General features: G+C 48.8%; 1 protein-coding gene across 6 annotated transcripts; it reads right to left on the reverse strand.

Moving 5' to 3' along the window:
• Positions 1–1,195: 1,195 nt before the first annotated feature.
• EXOC3 (exocyst complex component 3) lies at positions 1,196–24,833 on the reverse strand. Of its 6 annotated transcripts, none has more exons than XM_023625905.2 (13): positions 24,706–24,833; positions 22,492–22,682; positions 20,425–20,644; positions 14,046–14,727; positions 11,820–11,937; positions 10,844–10,969; positions 9,674–9,774; positions 7,788–7,898; positions 7,541–7,691; positions 6,047–6,169; positions 3,157–3,318; positions 2,505–2,632; positions 1,196–1,687 (listed from the first exon to the last, which is right to left on the reverse strand). In XM_023625905.2, the coding sequence occupies exons 2-13, from the start codon at positions 22,633–22,635 to the stop codon at positions 1,516–1,518; spliced, it is 2,238 nt and encodes a 745-aa protein (XP_023481673.2). In that variant the 5' UTR covers positions 22,636–22,682; positions 24,706–24,833; the 3' UTR covers positions 1,196–1,515. The 6 variants fall into 6 exon arrangements, with proteins under 6 accessions (XP_023481673.2, XP_023481674.2, XP_023481672.2 ...); XM_023625906.2 differs by having other exon boundaries at positions 24,471–24,816; XM_023625904.2 differs by lacking the exon at positions 24,706–24,833 and adding an exon at positions 24,132–24,306.
• Between the last annotated feature and the right edge of the window lie 681 nt (positions 24,834–25,514).

The raw sequence follows: 25,514 nt of genomic DNA on the forward strand, positions 1-25,514 counted from the left end.
GGAAAAATAAACGTATTTTTATTATGATAAGGGGCGATAATTAATGATTAAGATTAATTTCATTGATTCAAAAAATATCCACTGAGCACTTACTACATGCTAGGCATGGTTTAAGGTGCATCACTAAGTGGGGAGCTGGATTAATATGTGCACTGAGAGACAGCACATTAGCTAGATGTCTTAAAAGATTACCTCTTTTCTGAGCCAGTAATACAAGAACTGCATCTAATTTTTAGTTACTTAATTTCACTTAGGATTTGAGTTTTTCAAGAAAAAGTACTACTTGTGAATTTTTCACATCTTGTGAGGATGAAATAAAAACACAATATCCACTTTGCCATCTCGAAGGTGTCTTGAGAGGAAATCAAGCCTGTGCCCACGAGGACTCCACACAAAGTTCAGAGTGGCCCAGCACTGCACGCACAACATGTCCCGCAGGGGAGGGAGGCTGCCGTCCCGCAACCAAACCAGCCAGTCCCTGGGGACCCTGAAACAAGGATGGAGAAAACCTGCCGATGGGGGAGCAGGCCATACCTCCATCCCCGTTTAGTCAGCCCCGCGGCTAAAGCAGAGCCCCGGCCTGGCTCAGAATCCCGTCCACTGCTCAGCGGCACGAGGAGGGTCAGGACGCACATACAGGGGCTCAAGGGTTCATTCACCGTGTAACTTTTTAATTAATCTGTAAAATTGAAGACTAATGTGCAAAATGAGGCTGCCGTTGAAGGAAGATGCCATGGAGAGATGACTGAACAAGACAGGGCGCTGCCAGGGCCGTGTGTCAGGAGGAAGCACAACTCAGAGCCTGAAACATGCAGCAGATAAAGGTTCACACTCACACATGCTTCTCCCAGACCTGATGCTCTCGGCATCGCCCTCCACCAGTGACGACTTACCTGCTACACCGTCTGCTCTCGGGTCTGCTTCCTGGGAGGGTGTGGAGCAGCCTGCCTGAGGGACCCCAGCTGGACCCCAGCAGTAGGGTGACAGGGCGGGGGCCCAGCATATAAGAGCCCGCAGCGCAAGACAAGGGACATCAGCAGAGGGGGCTGCACGCTGAGCCACTGGACACAGGCCCCACGCCCAAGCCGAAGAGCAACCTTTAAATAACGTATCTGACAACCAAGCAGTTTCTGGGCATCATAAGATCATCACTAGTAAGAAAATCCTCCAACTGGGAAGTTTTCATCTCCCTGCAGACGTTTAGACTCTTTTATTAAGCAGCAGAGTTTCAGAAGTGTTTATACTTTGCAGAAGTGAGGGAAGGCCCAGAGGGGAGTGAAGACAACTACCACAAGGCATTTTGCACCAGAACCCTGCCTCAAGAGGATGGAACGAGGAAGCCAGAAGACCCAGGCCAGCAGAGTGCTGGTTCTTCAAGAAACAGTGCACTCGGCACTGTGAGGCAGGTACATGGAACCAAGATGTCTCTCATGGGTCCATGAGTCACTCCGCTGCCCTACGTTTCCAGTGTGGGACGATGAGGGCAGAGACACACACAGGCTGGAAACCAACAGGCTACTTGAGGAGCTTTGCTACGTTCAGACTGGGAACCACGATGTCCTTGAAGATGGGCACGTAGTTGGGATTCACCTGCGTTGGGCCCTGCTCCAGTGACTCGATGATGGTCTGCTTCATGTCCCGGCTGGCGTCCCCTCGCACAGCCAACAGTGCACCGATGTGGTCATCCCTGCAGGACGGGGTGAGAGACGTCAGGGGTACGTCAGGGATATACCCACAGCCGCTCACCCCCATGGCCAATACTGAAGGCCCCAAAACGGGCATCAACGGCTGTGGATAAAAGGCAAGTCTCCCTTGTCATGCCAGAGGGAGAGAAGCCTGAGTTTTCATCTTACTGTGTTCTTTTTGTTCAATCTACAATTGCAAAGTTTTTAAACGTTGCTTTTCTAAATATGTGTTTATCAGACTGCCTAACTAGAGTGGGAGGGCTGTAGAGGGCAAACAGGACCGCCGGCTCTTCCCATTTCATGCAGGCCCAGAGCAACAGCACAAAGAGGAGCTGCCAGGCATCCTGGGTGTGTTCACGAAGGTTGGTGGGGGCCTGGAGCAAGCACGGTGGGCAGGCCCTTCTCTCACACAGGAGAGAGGGTGTCCTGGCTGAGTGTGGCATGTAGGCTCCCTTCTTTGATCCCACTACAAACACAGCACAAGACAAGCTCCCTAAAACCACTCTGCTCTGCCACCTTCCCACCCAGCGCATCGAGCATGGTGATGCCCCCCGCCCCCGCACTCCGACACTGAGGAGGTATGTGAACTGCAGCCTGGCAGGAGGGCACACAGGATGTGTTGCATCCGACACTGTTCTCAGAAGCCCAGTCTGCTTGCGGTTGTCATCTGCACAACTCGTCCTCACAAAGGCCTGGACCCGCCGCACCGTCACCCCTATGGGGCTCATGCCTAAAGCCCAGGACTCTCCCACTCCCGGTGACCTCAGGAATGACTTTGCTGCTGCTCCACAGATTCTAGCTGAAGCAGAACACAGTTACCTGAGGTCTGGGTATTTGCTGACCAGAGTCGAGACTTCCAGGTAGAGCAGAGAAGGGTCTGTCAGCTTGATAACTTCTGCAATCGCTATGATAGTGTCACAGTACCCGTCTGCGTCTTCACCAAATCCCTAGGAGACAGGGTGCAGTGGTGATGGGCAGCATGCACACTGCTCTCTGTTGAGCTCTCTCTCTGCCAAGGGCATGTGGCTGGCAAGCCCAGCTCCTTCCTTCCACATCAACACCTCAAGATTCATTCCCACAGTGGGGCCGTTCTGCATGAGCACTCAGCATCGAGATGGAGTGGGGAGAGCCTGGGTGGGGAGCACCCTATTTGAAGTCAATCAGCATCTGAGCATGAGCCCCAGCACTCTCATGAGGGACAGGGATCCATGAGCATCAGGTCTGGCTACACACCATCACCAGAAGCTATCACCCTGAGCGCACGTGCCCCCAGCCACAAGGTCAGAAAGATCTGCACAGAGATCCTCCTATTTACAAAAAAACGAGAATCAACCATTACTTGGTCCCTGAAGTGACTGATTCTGATCAACTGCCCTAAAAAGTCCTGGGGGTGGAAGCTGAAAAATAAGCACAGAGTAGCCCTTGTGAATCACAGCTAACTCTGAGATGGCGCAAGGGCAGCAGCACTCACAGAGGCCAGCTTCCGGAACAGGAAGCGGAGCTGCTCAGCCTCCCGGACCATCCTCTCAGCACCCTCCTTGCGCTCCTCGGCGCTCCGGAATGAGATGCGCTTCTGCATGACGGCCCGCAGGTACTCCACCACCACGCGCCGGTGTGCCTCGGCCGTCATCCTCTGGAGGAGCAAACAAGCGGTCAGTTCTGGCAGACATGAAGGCTTTAATGTAAATCTAGGTCAACCCATGAAGAGGGTAGAGCACGTTCCTCCCATTTCTCATTAATACCAATTGCAGGGTGTTTCTTTAAAAAAATTTTTTGGTGAGGAAGATTGTCCCTGAGCTAACATCTGTGCCAATCTTCCTCTATTGATTTTTATGTGGGATGCCACCACAGCATGGCTTGATGAGTGGTGTGTAGGTCTGCACCCACGAACCCAGGGCTGCCGAAGTGGAGTGTGCGAACTTAACCACTACGCCACCAGGCTGGCCCCAGGATTTTGTTTTATTTATTTTTCTGTTTTTTGTTTTGTTTTGTTTTTGCTGAGGAAGATTCGCCCTGAGCTAACATCCACTGCCAATCTTCCTCTTCTTGTATGTGAGCTGCTGCCACAGCATGGTCACTGACAGATGAGTGGTGTTAAGTCCACATCTGGGAACTGAACCCGGGCCACTGAAGCAGAGCTTGTTGGACTTAACCACTAGGCCACCAGGGCTGGCCCAAATGGCAGGATTTTGAAGTAAACATATTAAGCTAAACAAGCATTTTCATTATGAATTTTATTTAGAAAGTCACAGCAGTAGTCACTATCTTCCCACAGAGTAAATGGTGAAAGGAAAGCTGTCAGAGACACGCCTGCAGCATGGGCAACGCACCAGCCAGAAGCCGTGCGGGGGGACCTGATGGAACTGACTGCACCATAGCTGCCTACATTCCAATCTAGGAAGCAAACAGAAGAGACTCCCCAAACGGGACGTCTGCTTGCAGTCTCGTCTGACACATTGTTGGTGGAGCAGACGTCACTGCACAACGGCTTCTGTGGCACCTGCTTTCCTGAGACTCCCACCAGTGGCTCACAGCCCCCTCTGGGTGATTCATGTCCACTTCTCCTCGCTCTGCCCCAACCTGTGTGCGTCGCTGAGCATTTCACCCTAAGGGTGGACTGTGGGTTCAAGGGGGAACTGGGGACCCGGCCCTCACAGACTGACAGGCCCAGAGGACTGAAGTGTGAAGTGCACACATTGTGTCTCATTCACAGAAGGCTATTCAACTTCCAGTCTCTGGAGATGGTGTGACAGGAGCTTCAGAGGAAAGAGAAACCCCAAGTCCATACACATGGGGAAGTTTCACAGAAGGCCATGATTCTCTCCACATGTGGGGACACAGGGAAACCTCGGCTCCTGCCAGAGCCCACCCTCCGTGGGAGATTGGCACCAGGCAATCATCCCACATCAAAGCCCAAAGACCAAACAAAAGAAGCTGCGTCTACTTGGCGAGGCCAGGAGGCTCCACTCTCTGCACCAAAGTGAGGGGGGACCCCCAACGGCCCTAAACAAGACAAAGTAAGATGGCACCCAGCAGGCACATGGAGCTGCAGCCGAGGGTGGGTCTAAGGGATGTATGCTGCTCTGACGGCTCCCAGCTCTCACTTTAGGCACATGAGCTCCCAACTGCACCAGAGATGAGCCACCGAGACCGGGCTGAGACAACAAGCCCCTGGTCTGAGGCATTCACATACAGGCTTGTCAGACACAATTAAATTAAACAAAATGTTTAATTAAAGGTGTCACTCAAAACTGTGCAAACAACAAGAAATTCAAAGTTGGCCAGAGCTGGCCTCACTGAACTCTAACCAGAGGCTTCCTGACAGTTGTGAAGGGACAAATTAGTTAGATGGATCTGCAACTGTCACTTTTTTTTGGAATTTGTCCCCAAATACCAAATACCCCAGCTCCTTTGACTGCAGTCTAGGGTGGCCAAAAGTATCACATTTAATGGCAGAATTAGAAGAATTTCCTTTAAAACTAGGAATTAGACAAGGATGCCCACTGTGCTGGTGTCCTAGCCAGTGCAGATGAGACAGAAGAGGTGTCAGGGCCAGAAAGGAAAACACACAGTGTCATTGTTCACCACGGAACCAGCGTCTACACAGAGACCTGGAAGGATCTGGAGACAAATCCTAGGAACAATCAGAAAGCTCTACAAAGTGTCTGGATGTGAGGTCAATCTATCAAAACCACTTACATTTCTATAAATCAGAAACAGTTAGAAAGCCTGATTTGAAAAAGTAATACTTTCAAGAGCAAGGACAGCAAAAACTGTATCAGGTGCTGAGAATACACCAGAGGAAAGACGCCCAGGCCCTCCAAGAGGAGATGGCCGCATTTTATGATAAGACCTGAGAAGACTCAGACTGCGGAGTGACACAGGGCTCTGTGCACGTGGTCCCTTCGTTCTCCCATTTGCAGTGGGGCTCCGGGGTTCTCAGGGGCCTCTACCGGAGTAGAGAAAGGCCTGCAGCCCGTAGTATGCCCTAGGTGGAGATCTGGAGAGAGAACCACCATTTCTCCCCTGCCCTCTCACTGGAGCCATGGCCACTGGCCCTACCAGCCCTTTGAGGGGTCCCCACCACCTGCAGGCTTCCAGGTCTGCAGCCATATGGGTTTAGCAGGGTGTTGGGAGGCAGTAAAGTTGGATGAGTACGCTCAATCTTCACTCAGAAGCCGCATCACCTCCACCTCTATCTTATCTTTAGACATGATGTCTCCTACCTGCCTTGGGTTAACAAAACCACCCAAGAACTTCCACTCAAAGAACAAACTCGACACTGAATTCTACACAAGACGCCAGATGGGCTCCAGCATGCAGGTGAGCTCACACCACACGACCAGGCCCCACATGCTTACCTTTTTATATGGCTTCTTAATCTTGGCAAAGTCGTTGAAATAGTCTTCCACAGTGACACAGATGATGTCCACAGCGTTCGACCCTGAGAGCCACTTCTTTGTCATCAGCTCACCAAGATGTTGCTGAAAAGCACAGACCACAGAAAGCACCACCTGGACACTGTCCCCAAGTCAGGGGCATAGGGAGAGAGGAGCTGCAGAGCCCAGCTTGTTACGTCTGACTAATATTCTGACTACGACAGCAACAGACTATCATGTAAAAACTCTACTGTATGTAATCTGCAAATTCCTACTTTAACTATATGGGATTTATACTACATGTAATTTCTGTGATGAACTTGTGTTAGATACGCAGGCATCTGTGCATGCACATTTTACCTTTAATGACTACATACATTATATGGACACACTGTAATTTAGTCACCCAATTCTGATGGACATTTAAAATTTTTCACATTTTGCAATCATAAAGAATGCTGCAGTGAATCTATATATTTCTGCAGATGAAATTCCTAAAAGTGAATTGCTGGGTCAAAAACTATGCAAAGGAAAACCCTGACAACTGTCTCCTGACTGCCCTCTGAACACTGGCCTGGTTCTGCAGTGTATGAGGGAGGGCCTCTCCTCAGGCCCTCAGCAACGCTGGGTGGAACCAACGCTTTTAATCCTTGCCATCCTGCTAAGCAACAAATAATATTTAATTTGTTTTCCTTTGAAGAAGATGAGTGAGATGGAGCATTTTGTTTCATATTTAGGATATCTGTAATCCTTTTTCTGTGAAATGCTTATTCATGCCCTTTGCCTACTTTTCTATTATACTGTCTTTTCAAATATTTTGGAATAATTTCAAATGCACACATTTGTTTTCTAGCCTGTTTCTGAGGAAGTCACAGATGTCATGAGATAACCCCACCAACCCTCCCAGGACCTCCTTCCCAGCAGGGCCTGAGACAATCAGAGTTTCATTTTTCAAATGTACCTGCTTTCTGCTAATATATTTATATAATGCTGAATCATCTTTGTATTTCTGAAATAAACGTTACTTGTTCATGGTGTGTTATGCCTTTGATACAATGCTAAATGCATTTAGTTAATGACTTTGTTTTGTATCTTTATTCAAAACTGAGACGGGCCTATGAGATGTGTGTGCACGTGTACATGTTCTCAATTTGGTTTTAGTATCAAGAATTTGCTCATAAATATAATCAGTCCTCTTTCTATATACTTGTTTCTATTTTGTAATCCACTAAGTAGTTTAGTCTCTTTAATATTTACTGGGAGTCCCTATTTAATTGTGCATCAGAAAGACTCAAACTCTAGGCCCACATCACACAAAGCCACCACGTCACAGGAAAGCGGTAGCACTTTAACTGTGACTGGAGACAAACGCGACGTTACGGCTCACACGGTATATAGTTCAGTATGTGTGCTGGAGGGTGGAATAGAAACACTGTTTTCAGTCTAGAAAATGAGAGGAGGAAAGAGCCGGCTCACCTCCAGGTCCAGGAAGACCTCCTCCAGCAGGCTGCCGCAGCCCTCCTTCGCAATGGTGTCCAGAATCCCATCCATACTTGGCTGGCTCAGAGATATACTTTCTTCCATTTCACTTTTTAAATACTTCCTTTTTAAACTTACTATGGATTCTCTGCAAGGAAATGATGAAGGCTCAGTGAAGTGGCTGAGTGTCCTCACCCCATCTTTCTTTCGTTGCTGAGCTCCACTTTCCGTAAGGACCACTCACTTGAAGGTCTGGCAGTTGTTGATGATGGCGACCATGTACTGCACGTAGCAGTGAGGGTGCTGCCGGTTCTTCAGGTGCTCTTCCTTATACAGCTGAGCTTCCTCTTTGTATCTGCAGACACACAGCCCACATCAAGAGCAGCGTTAAGGATAACCAAGAGGGTTCCAAACACCACACTGACCTCATGCCTAATGAATTCTGTATCACTGACATCTAACGAGATGAGTCTCTAAAAATGAAATTTTTTTGGAAGATCTATACTAATAGAACAGAGGAGTTGATCATTTTAAATGGATTAAAAATTAACTTTACATTAGGCTTTAAAATATGGTTCAGTATTCTGATTATATAAATAATTCTGAAATATTTCATTGTACTTGGAAAAGTATTCTTATTGTATCCGACATTCAATTCGCCTAGAAACTCATACAATAGTGTTGAGAACACTATCAAATCTTTCCCTGAAGAAATCAAATGAAAAATAAATTAGACTCTTTAGACATTAAGAAAACAAACAAATGAGATGGCTACATACTTTATTTTTGAACTTATTATGAGGACTCTCAGACATACACAGGACTGGAAGACTAGTATGATGTGTTGTGTATATTTTTAATAGATCTTAAGAACGGGGCAAAGTGAAAATTGGCAATTAAAGGGAAATAATTAAGCATTTACTCCACTTTTCTGTCCAAAGTATGGGTCAGGTGATCAAAGAGCTGAGGTTGATGGGGAAAACTTCCTCTTTACCTAAGATTTTCACCTCATTTCCTCTAACGAAAGGATTAACTCAGCCATGACTCCTCGTCAGATAGCCAAGGGCAACCCAACTGACGGGCACAGCTGTCAGCACCTGAGCCGCCAGAGCAGGACAGAGGGACTTGCATCTCCTGACGTGCTGCAGTGTGGTGTGCACACACTACCTAAGCAAAGTTTTTCCAAAACAATAAATACACAAAGAGTAATCCCACAAGCCTTTAGAGCCAACTTGTGCTTCATGGGCAGACAACAGTCTGAGGACAGGCTGGAGGAGGATCTGTGTGTCTCCATGGCCAGTGGCTTGGAGGTGGCAGGGCCTGCTCCACTGTCCAGAGACCCAAGACCCCAAAGGACCATATGCGATCCAGGCCTCCTGCTAACCCATCTGAATACATAACTACAGCAAGGCAGATGTGAGACCACCAGGAAAACCCAATACAAACTTGGGGTCAGAGGGTCCCATGGAATGAATGCTAATGTCTGTGTGGGCTGACGGCACTGCAGTTGGGGTAGAGCATGTAGGCGTGAAATGCCACAATGCCTGGGATCCACTTCCAAGAACTTCAGCAGAGTGGGTAGGGGTAGCCGGCTTTAAAGGAACAGCTTTTGAATCTGGTCGACTGACGGGTAAATGGTTTTTTTAAGCCATTCTCTACAGGTCTGAAAATCTTCTTCAGGAACAATTCAAAGGGAGTCAGGCATCCTGAAGACAAGGTCTCCAAGTCCCCCTGTCAAGGGTCAGCTCCGCCAGGTGCTCTCCCACAGTGGTGGGAATGTGGAGTGACCACTGTGCCTGGCGCTGTCCTCCTCCGGCCCCCAGGACATTCAGACAACAGGAAGGACAGATACCCAAAGGAGAAGCTCTAACTCCAGTGCTGTGCAGTGCCAGCCATGCTGTGGAGGACTCGGCGGCAGGTCTCATCTAGGGTTTCAGGGGATGGTGTAACCAATCAAAGGAAGATAAGGAGAAAAGGCCTGCATTTCTCAATATCAACATCAAAGGTGATCACAGCAAATCCAGGCTTAAGTTCTTTTTTAATATCAGGCATTTTAAGATCAACAAATTTTTGCTTTTAATTTTTAAAAACACATACTTTCTAAAAGAGGACATGGACAGAAATACGTACCTACTTAAGAAAGAATTCATTTGCTGAAGACACAAAACTAGTACCTTTGTTTTCAAATCTTCACTTATCTGAGCAGCTACTTGAAGATTCTGTTCAAACATCTAAAAATTGGAGAACTTATGAATTTTGCTATAAACTCACAAAAGTTCAGGTTTCTCATTATATAAACCCCATTTGCTAACCGGTAGTTAGGATAGCCCAAATTCAAAGAAAAAAATGAAACCACTTGAAAAATAACAAAGTTAGTTAAACAAACAAATGCCTTTCTCATTGGGTAAAAAAACCAAGCGATCCATTCCCTAATGTCCTGCCATGGGCTCGTCTCCACAAATGGGGCAATGTGGACTCTCCCTGAGCGACAGGGAGACGGGGCCCTGGAGGGTGGTGTGGCTTGGGTCACACGGGTGCAGGGCTGGGCTGTGACTTGTGATGTGGAGTTCTTAAGAAGTGGATACACTCTGCTGCCGAGAGGAGCCGGACTTGGAGCACAGCCAGCAGGCAGAGCTCACCCCAGGTCCTTGTTATGAACATCAGAGTTTTGAAAAGAAAGGAGAGGGTGAGGACCCATCCGTCTCTAACTGATGGCATCACCCAGAGAGACACCCCCCAGCACTCATTTCTGTCCGACTGGAAGCCAAGCCCTGGGTCACCAGACAGAGTCCTATACAAACATTCTAACAAGACTCAGCCCTCCTGCCAGCAGCATTACTCAAAGGAAGAAAATTCAATGGGCCAGAAGAAAAAAGAGGAAGGAAACAGGAGGACACCAGCAGGGGGCTGGGTACTAAAAAGTAAATTAACTGCAAGAAGGCATGATTATCGTGAAAGTCCAAAGGACTCTTCCCAAAATCCATCGTGTTAGACTCAGTTATGCAGCATTTATGAAGACAAATCTTGGCCATTAACAACATCAGGAAACATTAAACAAGCAAACTCCAATTTGAGCATCAACCACAAATAACACATAATTATGTTTTAGTTCAAATCCAAAAAGATTAGGAAAACCAAAGTGACTTTAGGCAAAACTACTTGGCAAGAAGACAAGAGAGAGGACCTGAGGGGTCAGGCAGGGCTCCATCTTTACTACAAACCGAGGCACTTTGTGTTCCTTTGTAAAACCCGCGGAGCCCATTAAAGACCCATTAACGACCCGGGAACCCCAGACGGCACCTGGAAGACGATGGCAGGGAGCGTCGTCTGGTAGTACCCTTCTTGGTCAGCTTCAGGCTCAGTCTCTTTCATCCAGTCTTTCTTGTCTGTCTCTAGTGCTTTCCGCAGCCAGGCGATGATGTTTGACTAAGGGCAGTTGAGCATCACAGAGAAAGGAAGAACAGAACAGGACCCTCTGAGTCAAGCCAAACGGCCTCTCTTCAGTGGTGCAGCTGTGGAAGCCAAATACAGCGCCCTGGGAATCTCTGTTCTCAAACAAGGGGATGCCAAAGAGGCTGTCCCAGGAGCCACCTCCATGGCGGGTGGTGCCCCCGCCAGCCTCTACTGACTTAACCTTGTGGCGACCATCACGCTGGAGGACAGGCCAGGCTAGTGAGAAGCACTGGGAAGACCGAGGCCAACACTCCTCCAGTAGGCCTGTCCATGAAAGGCCAGGCGCCACTGCCATCACCTCGGGAGCACAGAGCCCCTGCCTGCTTCCTGGCGTGGGCCTCAGTGCCTCACTTAGAACACTGCCCCAGGAAGCAAACCCTGACCTCATCTCACCCTAAGACTGCCTGGGGCCACTGGGCAGCTTTTGGTCCCCTAACTGCCACCCTCCCACTCCTGGGCTCAGTGCCAAGAAGCTGGCAGATGCCACTGCACATCAGCAGGACAGTCCCTACCAGGAACAGGCAGGCTCATTCCTCCAGCCAGAGGAGGTATCCATTTCTGCAGAATGGACACCTTAGACAATCTCCAGATCCAAGGCCAGAGATGTGGCATTCTCCATATCTAACTAGCAAATGTACATTTCAAGACCCAATTTCCCAGAAACAGAGCCCGCAGTTCCCTAGGAAGCCAACACCAGGATGGGTTTCTTGCCCGCCTTCTTTTGCCCACTGGCATCAGTTACAGCCCGACTCACAGGGAGCCGACAGAGCCATCTGTACACTGGATTCAGCCTATTTCAATGACTGCACGCTGCTCTACTCACAGTGAGAGTTGACATGTACGTGTCCAGTAGCTCAGAGACCACGTTTGGAGAAAGTAAAGGCTCCAGGGTACTGACATCCACTTCTGGGGCCAGCTCCACGTTCCCCATCATCTCTGTGCTACAGCGAAAACCAGGAGCGAGAAAGACTAATTACCAGGGAAACAGAGAGAAAATTCTCAAGTAAGTGTTGCTATTTCTTTTGACACACAAATACCCAACCACCCTTAACTGCTTGGTCAAGGAGGGGAGATGGGGCCTTGTGGAGAGTGCTGGGCAGGGGCAGAGGCATGCTGGCTGCGCAGCCACCTAAGGCACCTCAATCCTGGCCCTGGCCTATCGTGCCCATGTCATGGGGTGCTGAAGGCTCCACTCAAGAAAGGAGCCCCATGCAGGCGAGATCTGTTCTATCCACAGCACCTCGTGGGGAAGACCAGAGCCTAGCAAACAGGAGGTGCTAAACAGACACGTTCTATTAACTAGGGGAATAATAAACCCATGCTGTTGTTTAGAAATACAAGCTGCTGAGGGAACGTTGCTGGTCCCCACGGGAGGAGAAGGACCAGAGCAGAGAACACGAGGCTGACAGTGACACACCAGTCAGTATGGAGAAGTCACACCATGCTTAGTGCACTGTGCCTAAGAAGGCAGGGGTACGGACCACATTTTGCAAAAAGTTCTCATAAAAAACAGGTAATACTTGGGTACATGGTGAGTTCTTAGAAGTCCAAGGTTCAATTGTTTGGAAAATTCACATGCCTTATGCTGCATTCCCTAAATATGTGTTTAAAATGACAACACTGAATATTAATAGTTAGTCCACCATTGATAAGAAATCCAAGGTCTTCCTGAGTGAAAAAGTACTTCATAAAACTCTGCAAACATTAAGACCATTTACTTAATGTAGATTCTTTTTATCCCAAGAACCTGAATTCGGCATGAAAATGTTCTAGTACTGAAGCAGTTCAACTTCTCCCATGAAAGGTCCAGTGTGACAGAACGTGATGAGCAACATGAAGCTGTCAAAGAATTCCCAAGGACAGAAAAACGCTAACAATGTGGTGACTGAAAAACAAAATCAAGACACAAAACAGTGCATGGCATACAAATGCACACCCCACAGTCTGGTGGCCAGATCACGGTGAGGGCCCAGCGCCTGGATTCAAATCCTGCTTCCCACTCCCTGGCTGTGTGAACTTGGGCATGTTACTCCTGTGCCTCAGTTTCCTCACACAGCAAATGGAGATGATCACAACAGTGCCTTCCACACGGGGCAACGTGCAAGTCGAGGCCTGCACAGGGAAGGCCTAGAATGGGTGATCCTGACAACCGCTGACTCACAGGCTGAGTGAGGGCAGCACACAGGAGGCCCAGGCCCAGCACAGCGAGGCTCCCAAAGCGCCAGCCATAATGATCAACACTGCCTATGGGTGATGAGATATTTCTTTCTCTTTAAGTTTTCTGTATTGAAATGTACATATCTCTACTATAAACAGTTACCAAAAAACGAAACACAAACAAAAAAAATTCCAATACAGTACTTAATACTGTTTTCTATTCACAAAACCATGCAAATTTAAAATGTTTTCCTCTCAGCTAGCTAATCTTAAAGAATTTTAGGATACCCCACCATTGCTTTGTTTTTCAAACCCTATCTCAAACTAATATGTGCATGAAGTGGTACACATCCCTTTTGTGAAGTGACAGAGCCTCAAGGCTGAAATGCAAAAAGGACGCCTGATTTTCCAGCATACTGGTGAGAAGAAACCCAACCCGGGGGAGTTAGAAGGGGGAAGGTGGTGTCTCCTCAGCAGTAGTGATTGTACAGGTCACGGGGCCTCCTGGACCCACATGTCCTCACCTGTCCAACAGGGTGAAGCCACCTGCTCACAGTGCAATGGGGAGGAAGCAGGTTAGTGCCTGGTGAGTCCTCAGCAGCACAGAAGAGCCCAATGCTAAACTAACTGCCCAATACAGATGGGACGTCAAGGGCAGAGGCACCACCCAACACAAGAGCATTCACAACCCAGAGGCTGGGCCCTGACCTCAAGGATGCCCCCCCAGATGGCCTGGAAAGGAGACTTTCACTAACCAGAAAACAATGCCCGTGGGTGCCCAGCACCTGTCTGGAGCAAAAGGGCTCAGGAGCTCTTGAGAAACTGTCTGTTGGTATGTTTTCATACACAGTTTCTATGTAAAAGAAAACCCAAGACGTAAAGCTGGAGTTACCTTGCATAGGTGTTTAAGACCCACGTCAACAGGCTCACGATCTCATTTGCCTCTAGGTCCTCCGATGCAAGTTCCTGCATCCGTGTGCTCAGGGCCTGGTGGTACATGTTCAGGAGGTTTCTGAAAATCTCATAGTGGGGAGGAAAACACTGAACCATCAGGTTTTTGGCAACAATGAGGTCATCCAGGACATACTTCCTTATGATTTCTAGGTGGCGGACGAGCCACATCTTGTCAGACTCCCTGGTGTCTGCCTGCGTGCCCTCGATTCTAGTAGTCACAGTTCTGTCCAAGATGGCAAACATCTTCTCCTTCCAATTCTTGGGCCTCCCAGGAGGAACAAAGCTAGTTTGCTTTTTCCGGTCAAGTATGCGCCTGTCTATTTTTTCTTCTCTTTCAATGATCCTGACAACTGAGACCAGCAAGGTGGGGTCACGGCGGACAGTGACCAGCGATCTCTGCAGCACCACCCACAGCTGCTTGGCCAGCTCATCAGAGAGCCCCTGCGTGCTCCCGAAGTAGCTGTGGATGAGGGTCATGTCACGAGTGTTCCCACTGTCCATGCGGTACTGCTCGTACATCAGCCCGTCCCGGGAGCACTCTAGATCCATCAGCTTCCGGTGGGCCTGCAGGAACGCCCCTTGTTCTATGAGGTCCTGGGTCTCCCTCACAATCTCGGGCACTAGGGAAGAAGACAGAAGATGGTGCTGTAAAAAACCACGGAAAAGGTGGTGTAGGATTCTGGGAAGATGGTGAAGGAGGAGGGACCAGGACGATACTGCACTGACAGATCTGAGTAACTACTCTGAAACTCAGGCGTCTACTGCAGGCTGGCAACTTCCAGGGGGAGGCTTGGACAGCAAACTGTAGTGAATTTTGGCCCATTGTAGCTCCTGGCAGTGTAGCAGAGACCCAGCTCTGCCCTCAGCCCCAGCCAGGCCGAACATGTATTCCTGGAGCAGCCCACATATGGCTGTGGGAGCCAGGGTCCTCCAAATATTGCGAATCTGTGCTCCAAGTGCTGACTGCTGCTTCTGTTTAGAGAGGTGCAAATACAGAGGCAGATGCCATTGCTGTACCCTCCACCCACACTGCTTTGAGCCCCTCTCCCTCCAGCTGGAGTGATTTTCAGGGGATTTAAAGGGCCGATGCCTTTTCCCCCTTTCATTTTTCTCTCTTTCCCTTTTGGAAGACATTCAAAAGCAATCTCACATACAGGAGAATTTATAAACTCACTGCCCATGCCCAGGGAAAGGCACAGACTCAGAAAAGACCTGAGAAGACCTGAAGTTTATATCCCAGCCTGATCCTTAGCACAGAGACACCCTACATCAATCAAAAAAACAAAAACAATAAACAAAAATCAGCACACACTGGGGAAGAGGAGAATCTGGGTTCCAGAGTTACCACACTGTTAAATTCAAATGTCCAGTGTTCAACAAAAGTCACAAGGCATATAAAGATATAGGAAAGTACGGAGAGTCAAAAGAAAAAATAAAAAATAAAAGAAACATCACTGAAGGACATCATTTGCTGTACAGAATTTGCAATACAGAAACATTTGGAGGACATCAACAGGAACCATCCCTGAGAAAGACCAGATGGCACAACTCCTTGACAAAGACTTTAAAAGTCAAAGTTTTAAATATGCTTAAGAACTAAGGGAAGGCATGGAGAAAGTCAAGAAAACAATACATGAACAAAATGGAAATACCTATGAAGAGATGAAAATCTAAAAAGAAACCAAAAATTCTGGAGCTGAAAAGTACAATAACTGAAGTGAAAAATTTACTTCAGGGATTCAAAGGCAGATTTGAGCATGCAGAAGAAAGAATCAGCAAACTTGAAGACAGGACAATGGAAATTATCAAGTCTGCAGAACAGAAAGAAAAAAGACTAAGAAGAGTGAACAGAGCTTGACGGACCTGTGGAACACTGTCAAGCAGACGAACATGCACATTGTGGGAACCCCAGAAGGAGAAAAGAAAGATAAAGGGCAGAGAGACTATCTGAATAATGGTTGAAAACTTACTAAATTTGATGAAAGACATGAATATAAGCATCTGAAAGCACAATAAATTCCAAGTAGGAAAAGCTCAAAGAGATTCTCAGTAAGACACATTATAATCAAAGTGCTAGACACCAAAGACAGACAGAGAGTCCTGAAAGCACCCAGGGAGACGTAACTCCTCACACACAAGGGATGCTCATACACTATCAGCTGATTTTTCATCATAAACTTCAGAGGACAGAAGACAGTGGGCTGGGATATTCAATGTGTTAAAAGAAAAAACTGTAAACCAAGAACCCTACAACTGGCAAACTGTCCTCCAAAAGTGAAGGAGAAATGAAGACATTCCCAGATAAACCAAAGCTGAGGGTCCGTTACCACAAGACATGACCTGCAAGAAATGCTCAAGGGAGTCCTGTGGTGAAAAGAAAGGATGCCAGACAGTTCCTCCAAGCTATACGGAGAAATTCAGATCTCAGTAAAGGTAAATACATGAGCAATTACAGAAGCTACTATTACTGTAAATGTGATTTGCAGCTCTACTTTTTGTTCTACATAATTTAACAGACAAATACATTTAGAATAAAAAAACTGTTAGTCCAAAGCTAGCATTACTGTAACTTTGCTTTATAATTCCACATTAAGTTTTCTAAATAATTTGAAACACTAATGCATAAAAAAAAAACAACTGGGGCCAGCCCTGTGGCCGAGTGGTTAAGTTCGCACACTCTGCTTTGGGGGCCCAGGGTTTCACCGGTTCAGATCCTGGGCACAGACATGGCACTGCTTATCAGGCCACGTTGAAGCAGCATCCCACATGTCACAACTAGAAGGACTCACAACTAAATAAAATATACAACTACATACTGGGGGGATTTGGGTAGAAAAAGCAGGAAAAAAACCAAAAGATTGGCAACATTGTTAGCTCAGGTGCCAATTTAAAAAAAAAAAACAAAAAAACAGAACTAATTTTGGACACACAATGTATAAAGATATAATTTTGTGACACCAACAACCAAAAGGGGTGGGGACAGAGTTGTACAGGAGCAGAGTTTTGTATGTTATTGAAGTTAAGGTGGTATAAATTCAAATTAGAGTGTAATAACTTTAGGATGTTAAATGTAATCACCGTGGGAACTACAAACAAAATATCTATAGAATACAAACAAAAGGAAACGAGAAAGGAAGTAAAATGTTTCACTACAAAAGAATCAACTAAATACAAAAGAAGAGAGTAATGCAGAAAATGACAGGATGAAAAAGCTGCTAAGGCGTACAGAAAACAAATGGGAAAATGACAGAATTGAGTCTCTCATTATCAGTAATTACTCTAAATGTAAGTGGATTAAATTCCCAATCAAAGACAAAGATTGGCAGAATGGATAAAAACACATAATCCAGCTGTATGCTGCCTACAGGAGACTCACTTTAGATCCAAGGACACAAAGACTGAAAATGAAAGGATGGAAAAGATATTCCGTGCAAACAGTAACCAAAAGACAGCAGAGCAGCTATCCTAATATCAAACAAAATAGACTTTAAATCAGAAAAGTTTACAAGAGACAAAAAAGGACATTATATGTTAATAAGAGTCAACAGAGCAAGAAGACGTAACAATTATAAACATTTACACACCTGAGGACAGACCATCAAAATATATGAAGCAAAATTAACAGAAGCGGAAAAATAGACAGTTCCATCATAATTCAGAGACTTCAATATGCCACTCACAATAACGGATAGAACAATCAGACAGAGGATAAGTAAGGAAACAGGGTGTGAACACCACAATAAGCCAACTAGATCTAACAGACACACACAGAACACTCCACCCAACGAGAGAACACACGTTCTTCTCAAGTGCACATGGGACGTTTTCTGGGATAGACCATATTATGCCATAGATTAAGTCTCAACAGATTTAAAAAGGTAGTTATCACACAAAGTATGTTGTCTGACCACAATGAAGGTAGAAATTAGTAACAGAAGGAAAATTGGAAAAACTTCAAAATTGTGGAAATTAAAAAACACACTTCTAAATAACCAATGGACCAAAGAAGAACTCACAAGGGAAATTAGAAAATACTTAGAGATGAATGAAAACAAACATACGACATACCAAAACTTACAAGATGCAAGAAAAGCAGTGCTTAAGGAGAAGTGTATAGCTATAAATTGCTGACATTAAAAAAGAAGATTTCAAATTGACAAGCTAACTTTACAATTTAAGGAACTAGAAAAAGAATAAGCTAAACCCAAAGCTAGTAAAAAGAAGGAAATAATAAAGATTAGAGCAGAAATAGATGAAACAGAGACTAAAAAAATAGAGAAAAGCAACAAAACCCAAAGGTGGTTCTTTGAAAAGATCAACAATTGACAAATCTTTAGCTAGATGGACTAACAAAAAGAGAGAAGACTCAAACACTAAAATCAGAAATGAAAGTGGGGACATTACTACCAATTCTATAGAAATAAAAAGGATTGTAACAGAGTACTATGAACAACTATACACCCACAAACTGGGTAACTTCAATGAAGCAAAAAATTCCTAACAACACAAAACCCATCCGAGACTAAATCGTGAAGAAACAATCTGAAGAGACCTGTAACTAGTAAGGGGCTGGCGGGAGAGGAAGCGGGGAGTTACCATTTAACAGGTGCAGAGTTTCAGGCTTTTTTTTTCTTTTGGTTTTATTGCAATATAACTGACATAGAGTTTCAGTTTTACAAGATGAAAAGAGTTCTGGAGATGGATGGTGGGGATAGTAGCAAAACAATATGAACGTATTTAATACCACAGAACTGTACACTTAAAAATGGTCAAGATGCTAAGTTTTATATATATTTTGGTAAAATATGGTATATTTTACCACAAAAACAGTGAAGGGAAGAAAAAATGTTATGTGCACAGCACTACTGAATCACAAGCAATGAAAAAAGTCCAAAGTAAGCCAAACAGGCACAACATCCTCCCAATAAAAATCTCCTCCTAACAAAAACATGCACACATGGCAGCCTCACTTGTCCCCCAGGGAAAGAAAATTACTTTCAACGTCTGTGGATGAACTGCTTCCAGTGAAGCAACTTTTTCATTTGGCGTTGGCTTCACAAGACTGGAAGGAAACGTTGCCAGTCAGCAGCAAGCTGTAAGAGGAGGGAAAGCAACTAGGACGGCGATGGCTGAGTGTCGTGAAGGAGGTTCTGACGTGGGGACTTTGTTCCAACTCCAAGCCGTCAACAGTCACCAAGAGGAGCTGCTTCCTGAGCACCCCCTTGGAGCTGGCAGTGCTGTGCCATCCATGGGAGGACACAGCCCTAAGTGCCCAGGAAGATGAGCATGCACAGAGCAATGTTGCCAGGGACTCAACATCGCGGCCGTAAGACACAGGTGTAAGGGGAGTCCAGAGGAACAGGGGCTGAACAGGACACAGGTTACCTAGACATGATGTGGCAGGAGCAAGGCGACCCATGCTGTGGATTCACAGCGGTGGGCAGATGGGAAGAAATGTGCCAGACTACACTCAGGGGTTAAGCAGAATTTGGGGAAGGACAGAAAGAACTCACTGAGACCAGACATGGGATAAAGGAAGGGCAGGGCTTAGACTATCCCAAGGCTTCCTGCTGGGATGCTGGTGACTGCGACAGGGCGAGGGGATGAAGGAAGGATGGGCTCTGGGGGAGCGGATGAGGAGCTCTTGTCACAGCACCAAGTGTGAGGAGGCTGCACTGAACACAACAGGGAGCCCTGCCCAGGTGGTGGCTGACACTGTTTCCGAATAGGCAGTGGAGCACCCTTACTCACCAGGTCCTGCTCCAGTCTCGGCTAAGACTCCAGAGCATGCCTCATCCCTGGCCACCCTGCCTTGTCCTGCCCTGCCCTGGCCCATGCACACTTCCTCCACCTGGGAACTGCTGCTCTCCTTTGTCACCTCTCCTGCTGGGAACTGCTCCCTCTCTGTCCCACCCACAGGGCTGCTACTCTCACAAACCAAAAGCTCCTTCCAGGCGTGTGGTGCCTGCATCTTTCTTCTTCTGCACCTCGCAGAGTCCCAGCGGTCTACTGACTTAACAGCCACACTGCAGCTGAGGGCATGAAGCTCACACAGTGTTCATCCACCCATTTGGGGCATCTGTCCTGACAAAGACAGATGCAAGCATTCTACTAGCCCTGACTTGCTCAACTGATCCTGTCCATCCATGTTCAAAACAGAAACTAACTGAGCAGATGGGAATCACACCTACTGTCTACAGAGGCAGGCCTACAAAACACACTGCACAAAAGCTTGAACTGCCTCTGTGTCACCCACAGAGCCAGGAAAGCAGGTGCAAGTCATGGGATGAGCACTTGTAGCAGCCCCGCCTGACTACCTGAGAAGATGTTCTTGAGATTCTCCACAGCTGCAGCGAGCTGGCTGTGTCGCACAACTGCATCCTTCACGTCCCTGAGGCTCTCGATGGTGTTGATGCTTTGCCTCCAGTCTTTGCTGACATCGGCCAGGGACCGCTGGATGTCCTTGACGTCACTCAGTGCATTGTGGAGCTGGCTCAGGCCCGTGCGCACCCCATCCAACTGTGATTGGATTGCGGCCTAGGGGAGACACCATGCAGGTGAGCAAAGCTGGGACAGCCACAAACAAATCCTCCCCAGGAGGCTCAAGTGCAGGAAAGAGACATTTCCGTGGCAGGGAACAGTCAATACCCAAAGAAAAGGGAATAAAATTCAACAAGGATTTTATTGATTCACAAGGTAACTTTTTCTTTGCTGCCTCGCAACAGGACAACAACGCCATTTAAAGCTTTGTTGAGAAAACCTCACAATACTCCCTTATCCAACCCCTCAGCCTGAAGACGCTGGACATAACCGTGGGTACGCCTTGGGTCCCATGGCCACCCCTGAAATGGTATCTTTATTTTATTATTTTCATTTTTTGCTGAGGAAGATTTGCCTTGAGCTAATATCTGGTGCTAATCCTCCTCTTTTTGTATGTGAGCCACAACCACAGCATGGCCACTGACAGACCAGTGATGTAGGTCCATGCCCAGGAACCAAACCCAGGCTGCCAAAGCAGAGCACACCAAACCTAACACTAGGCCACTAGGGCTGGCCCTAAATGGTATCTTAAGAAAAACTACATACACAATCTTCCAGGCATTCCCTCAGTCTCCTAATAGGCCTTATCTAGGCGGAGAAAACTGTTGGGACTTGCTCATCAGCTTTAGTGGGGAGGGGTCTCCTGCCATTCAGCCAGAACCAGTCTCAGCTCAAGGACAGCCAGCCCCACAGCGCAGAACTGGTACATAACAGATTCAGACTCACTCTGTGGGTCCAACACAATGCCATCCAGCAAGCCGTACAGCCAGAAGGGAGAGGGCATGAAAGAGCAGCAGTAGGTAGATGGGAAAGGGAAGGGAAAGACCAGGCAGCACAATTGAAGCCAGAATACTTTTCACCCGAGTCTTAGGTTGGTTCAGAAATAATTCACAATGATTTTAACAGACTACACAAGGCTTCTAAATCACTACTGATAATTGTTAGTTAATCCCACAAGTTGCCAGAACAAATCAAAGTTCCAACTAAAATGCATCAGGTCCCAACTGTTTTTAAATCAATATGAAACTGCTGTTTCAAATCAGTCCAACAGGTCTCTGGATATTTCACTGCACAAATGAGCCATCCTCATCCTGTCTCCCCAAGCCTGCCATTCCCTGGACGGTAATAACGTTTTCAAGGGGAGAGTGACCTCACTGCCCTATCAGTGTGAGAATTAACTCTCCTCAAAGGCACGCTCTTAAATCCCCAAGACGGTTCTGCTGCCTGTCAACTACAGCAGGCCACAGTTTCAACATTTTATAACTATACTCAATGTGGGTATCTTAATAAAACCTCACCTCTTCATATGAATTAAGTTGAAAACCAATCCAAATCATAAAATACCTTGAAAAAGAAGGATTTTCTTTCTTGCCTTAGTCTCACACCCTCTTAATAAACGTGTCTGTTCTCCTCCTCCTTCCTTCCCCAGGGCCAGGAGAACGCCTGGGACATGGTCAGCCTGCTACAGCGTGTGCTGGAATGATCCAAACAAAATGCTCTCTGGCGGCGCTCTGTAGCAGAGCTTACAATAATGAGGATAGCTGTTGTTCTTTTGGTATTGTTTAGAAAGCAAATAGACACTTGCAGGTACTTAAAGCAGTTGCTCCTTTGGTGTTTTCAATATTCCTGTGGTCTTCCCTGTAGATTTAATGATTGATAATATATCGTTGAAGGAATGAGCCAAGTAAAGGGAATGCTCTGTTCTGCCTCTTTCCTAGATTATCACAATGTCTAATTTAGCAAAACTACAATGATGATGTTAAGCAGGAATCTGAAACTCAAGACAAACAGCTCTGTCCTGCATGGGAGTGATGCAGGTGCCTATGGCCTCTCTGGTCTCGTACCTTCAATCTGGCCTCCACCGAGGCCTTTTTACGGGCCTCTCTTCTGCGATACTGCTCCACTTTGTCCAGCTGGTCCGGGCGCTGAAGCATCCCAGCAACCCTTTGGACCGCTGTCGCAACAGCCTCCCGGTCTGTCTCCTTCATGGCTAAAAAGCAGGTGGAATCTCCACTCCTGTCATACTAGAGGCATCCTGTGTGCATGGGGGGAGGGGGACAGAGGGGAAGATGTGTTAGGAAGGCGGAAATATCAGATACAAAACTCATCCCCCCAAGTCAGTTGTGCATGAGGGAGCTATAAAGAGAGCATCTGAAATCATTAATCCAGTAAACCTGAAAGTTGAACTAGGATTATGAAATATCTTAATTTCTTAATAAGACAAACCTTCAGAACACAGACAGGGAAAAAGTGTTACCTTTAAGTGGGGTAGGGGCGTTTACAGGTATAAGACATGAACACATGGAGGATGTCTGAATAAGAACCCCAGACCACTTATCACATCAGGTGTCAGTCTCCAAGGCACTTCTGTTTCTGAGATAGGGCCACTTTCTCATGTCCAGAGCCTGCACACCACCAGCCCTTTGCCATGTGGGCAGGCTGAAGTGGGGAGCAGGGGCTGGGCAGCTGCGCCAGGCCGCCTCAGTGAGGACATGGAAGCACAGGGACAGCACACACCTCACCACCCCCAGCTGAAGTCCCGGCACACATCCTATGATTCCTCCCCAAAATCACTGCTGTCTGTAGCACACAAAATTCCGTTTCCTACTATTTAACAGACTGGTAAAGAAAGGCAAGAGGGCAGAAGCACAGGTCCTCCTTTGCTCAGGTTCAAGGGACAGGGCGCAGATGCTGAGACACCTGCCTCACTCCCAGATACGCCAAGGGCCTCGCCCAGGAGCTGGGACATCTGGCGAGCGTCTGGGAAGGAGAGGGAGCACAAACACGCGTCCCCTCGACCTCAGCTAGGGCACTGCCACTTCCACTCATGTGTCCTGTGCACACCTGCTCAAAGGCACGAGAAAGACCCGTCCTCTCCCCACGTCTGTCACTTCCCATCCCACGTGCTCGCAGACAAACGCGAAACTCGAGGATTCCCGCCAAGGACTGTTAGCTAATTTCTGTGCCTGCCGTCCCATTCTCTTTCCACGGAACCCTACTGCGAGAGCGCTCCTGCCTCTCCGTTTGCTGCGACAGAAAACGCAGGAACCCACGCGGAAAACCTAACCAGCGGCTGCGTCTGTGTCCCGGCGTCTTCGGGACAGGTGACCAGCGTCCCCACCGACGCTAACCCCGCACGACTTCCATCGCGGGGCAGGCGGCGACCAAGAGCGGGCGTCGGCGGTCGCAGGCGCCCGCAGGCCCTGGACCGCTCCTTAGGGCGGGGGGCACGAGACAAGCCGTTTGCGGGCCGGCGCTCGGAACCGGACAGTCACCCGCCGGGAGCGGAGGACCAGGGGCGGGGCGCGCGCGGCCGCCCGGCCGAGCCCAAACCCGCCCCGCCCCGCGCCGCCTCCGGGCTGGGCCGCCGCCCGGCCGCCCCCCGCACCACGCCCACCGGCGCCCGGGAAGGGACAGCGGGCGAGGCCGCCGCCCACCGCCCAGGCCGCGCCCGCCCCCACCGCAGCCGCCGCCGCCGCCTCACCGTCCGCGGTCGCTGCCTCACCGGCGCCCGACAGGAAGTGAGCGGCCCGCAAGCACTTCCGTTTCCGGAGGCGCGACCGGAAGCGCGGTGTTTGTGCAGTCCCGGCTGGCGGGCGGGCGGGCAAGGTTCCTGCCCAGACGGCGCCCCCTACGGCGGGGACCGTCGGGATGCGGTCGCCGCCCACGGGCCGCCCCCTCGAGAGGGGACCGTCGGGAAGGGGTCCTTGCCCCCGGCGAGGCAGGGGGTGCGCTGGGATTGGGGTCCCTGCCCCACTCGGCCCCTCTCCTTCTGACCCTTCCCGCCCTGTCCCCCGGTGTCCCCAGGCAGAGCCCACTGCACCTGCCGTCTCTCTGCTGGACCCCGTTCCCAGGCTCCCCCTCCGGTTCTCTGCCCGCTGTCCTGACCCACATGAGGGCCACTGCTCGCCCCGCCTCCTTTGCGTCTCCTCCGCCGTCCACTCCCAGGCACCGAGTTCGCGGGCCGCGTCCGCCTCCCGCCGCGGCGTGGCCCCTGTCCCGCGTCTCGGGACCGGCCCGCCCGAGCTGCCCCTGCCACCCTGGAACCGAACACGCACCCGGAGCCCAGGAGCACAAACCGAGCAGCCCACGTGGGGACGACCGCAGTGGGACAGCCGTCCCTGAGTGTGCGGGCGCCGGTCCCTCACCGAGGCTGAGTGGGTGGGGCTGGGACGTGAACCGCCCCACGGGGCAGGGGTGCGGGCGGGAGGGGAGGCTGCGGAGGGCTGAGTTGGAGGGAAGGTGGGGCGGCCAGCCCCGGTGGCTGCGGAGCAGAGGCCGGCGGCCAGAGCTGGACTCTGAGTGGGAAGGAGGCCGACGAGCCCGGGGACCCCAGGTCCGCCCGCGCTGGGAGCGCCCCTCGCCCTCACTGACTGACAGCAAGTCTCTGACGTTATCGCCTCCTGAGGGCCACCAGGATCGGCCACCAGGACCGCGCAAGGGAGGAGGGAGGAGGGAGGCAGGAGCGCAGCGGGTGGGAGTCAGAGGGAAGGGAGGAGGGGCAGCAGTGCAGGGAGCCGGGCGCAGGTGAGCACACAGACACGCGCCAACACCTGGGCGCACGGGGCGGGCAAGAAGACGAGGTGTGCAGGGCCCCTCCGCCACTGCCTCGGCCTGTAACCCAAGCCTGCCCACCAGCTGGGCGCGGAAGCTGTGCTGTCCGTCACAGCTGACCGGGCGCTCCACTACGCTGACTGATGGCTGACCCCTTACTGTTGCATCTGCACCTGGTAATTTATTAAGATTGGCGCCAAGTTGAGCAACGAAGAATGTAAGCAAAAGTTAAAATTACGTTTGAAATTATAACTGAAAAGGTGTTTTGAAAGTAATGAAGAAAAAAGTTGTCAAAATTATTGAACTTTTTAGG

This window comes from Equus caballus, chromosome 21 (genome assembly GCF_041296265.1).
Source record: "Equus caballus isolate H_3958 breed thoroughbred chromosome 21, TB-T2T, whole genome shotgun sequence".
Taxonomy (NCBI): domain Eukaryota; kingdom Metazoa; phylum Chordata; class Mammalia; order Perissodactyla; family Equidae; genus Equus; species Equus caballus.

Coding starts and splice junctions, on each gene's coding strand:
- EXOC3 (XM_023625905.2), bottom strand. CDS start 22,635: ATGAAGGAGACAGACCGGGAGGCTGTTGCGACAGCGGTCCAAAGGGTT. Junction 20,645..22,491: donor CGGTGGAGGCCAGATTGAAG/GTACGAGACCAG, acceptor TGTCTCCCCTAG/GCCGCAATCCAATCACAGTT. Junction 2,633..3,156: donor TGTTCCGGAAGCTGGCCTCT/GTGAGTGCTGCT, acceptor CCTGTCTCCTAG/GGATTTGGTGAAGACGCAGA.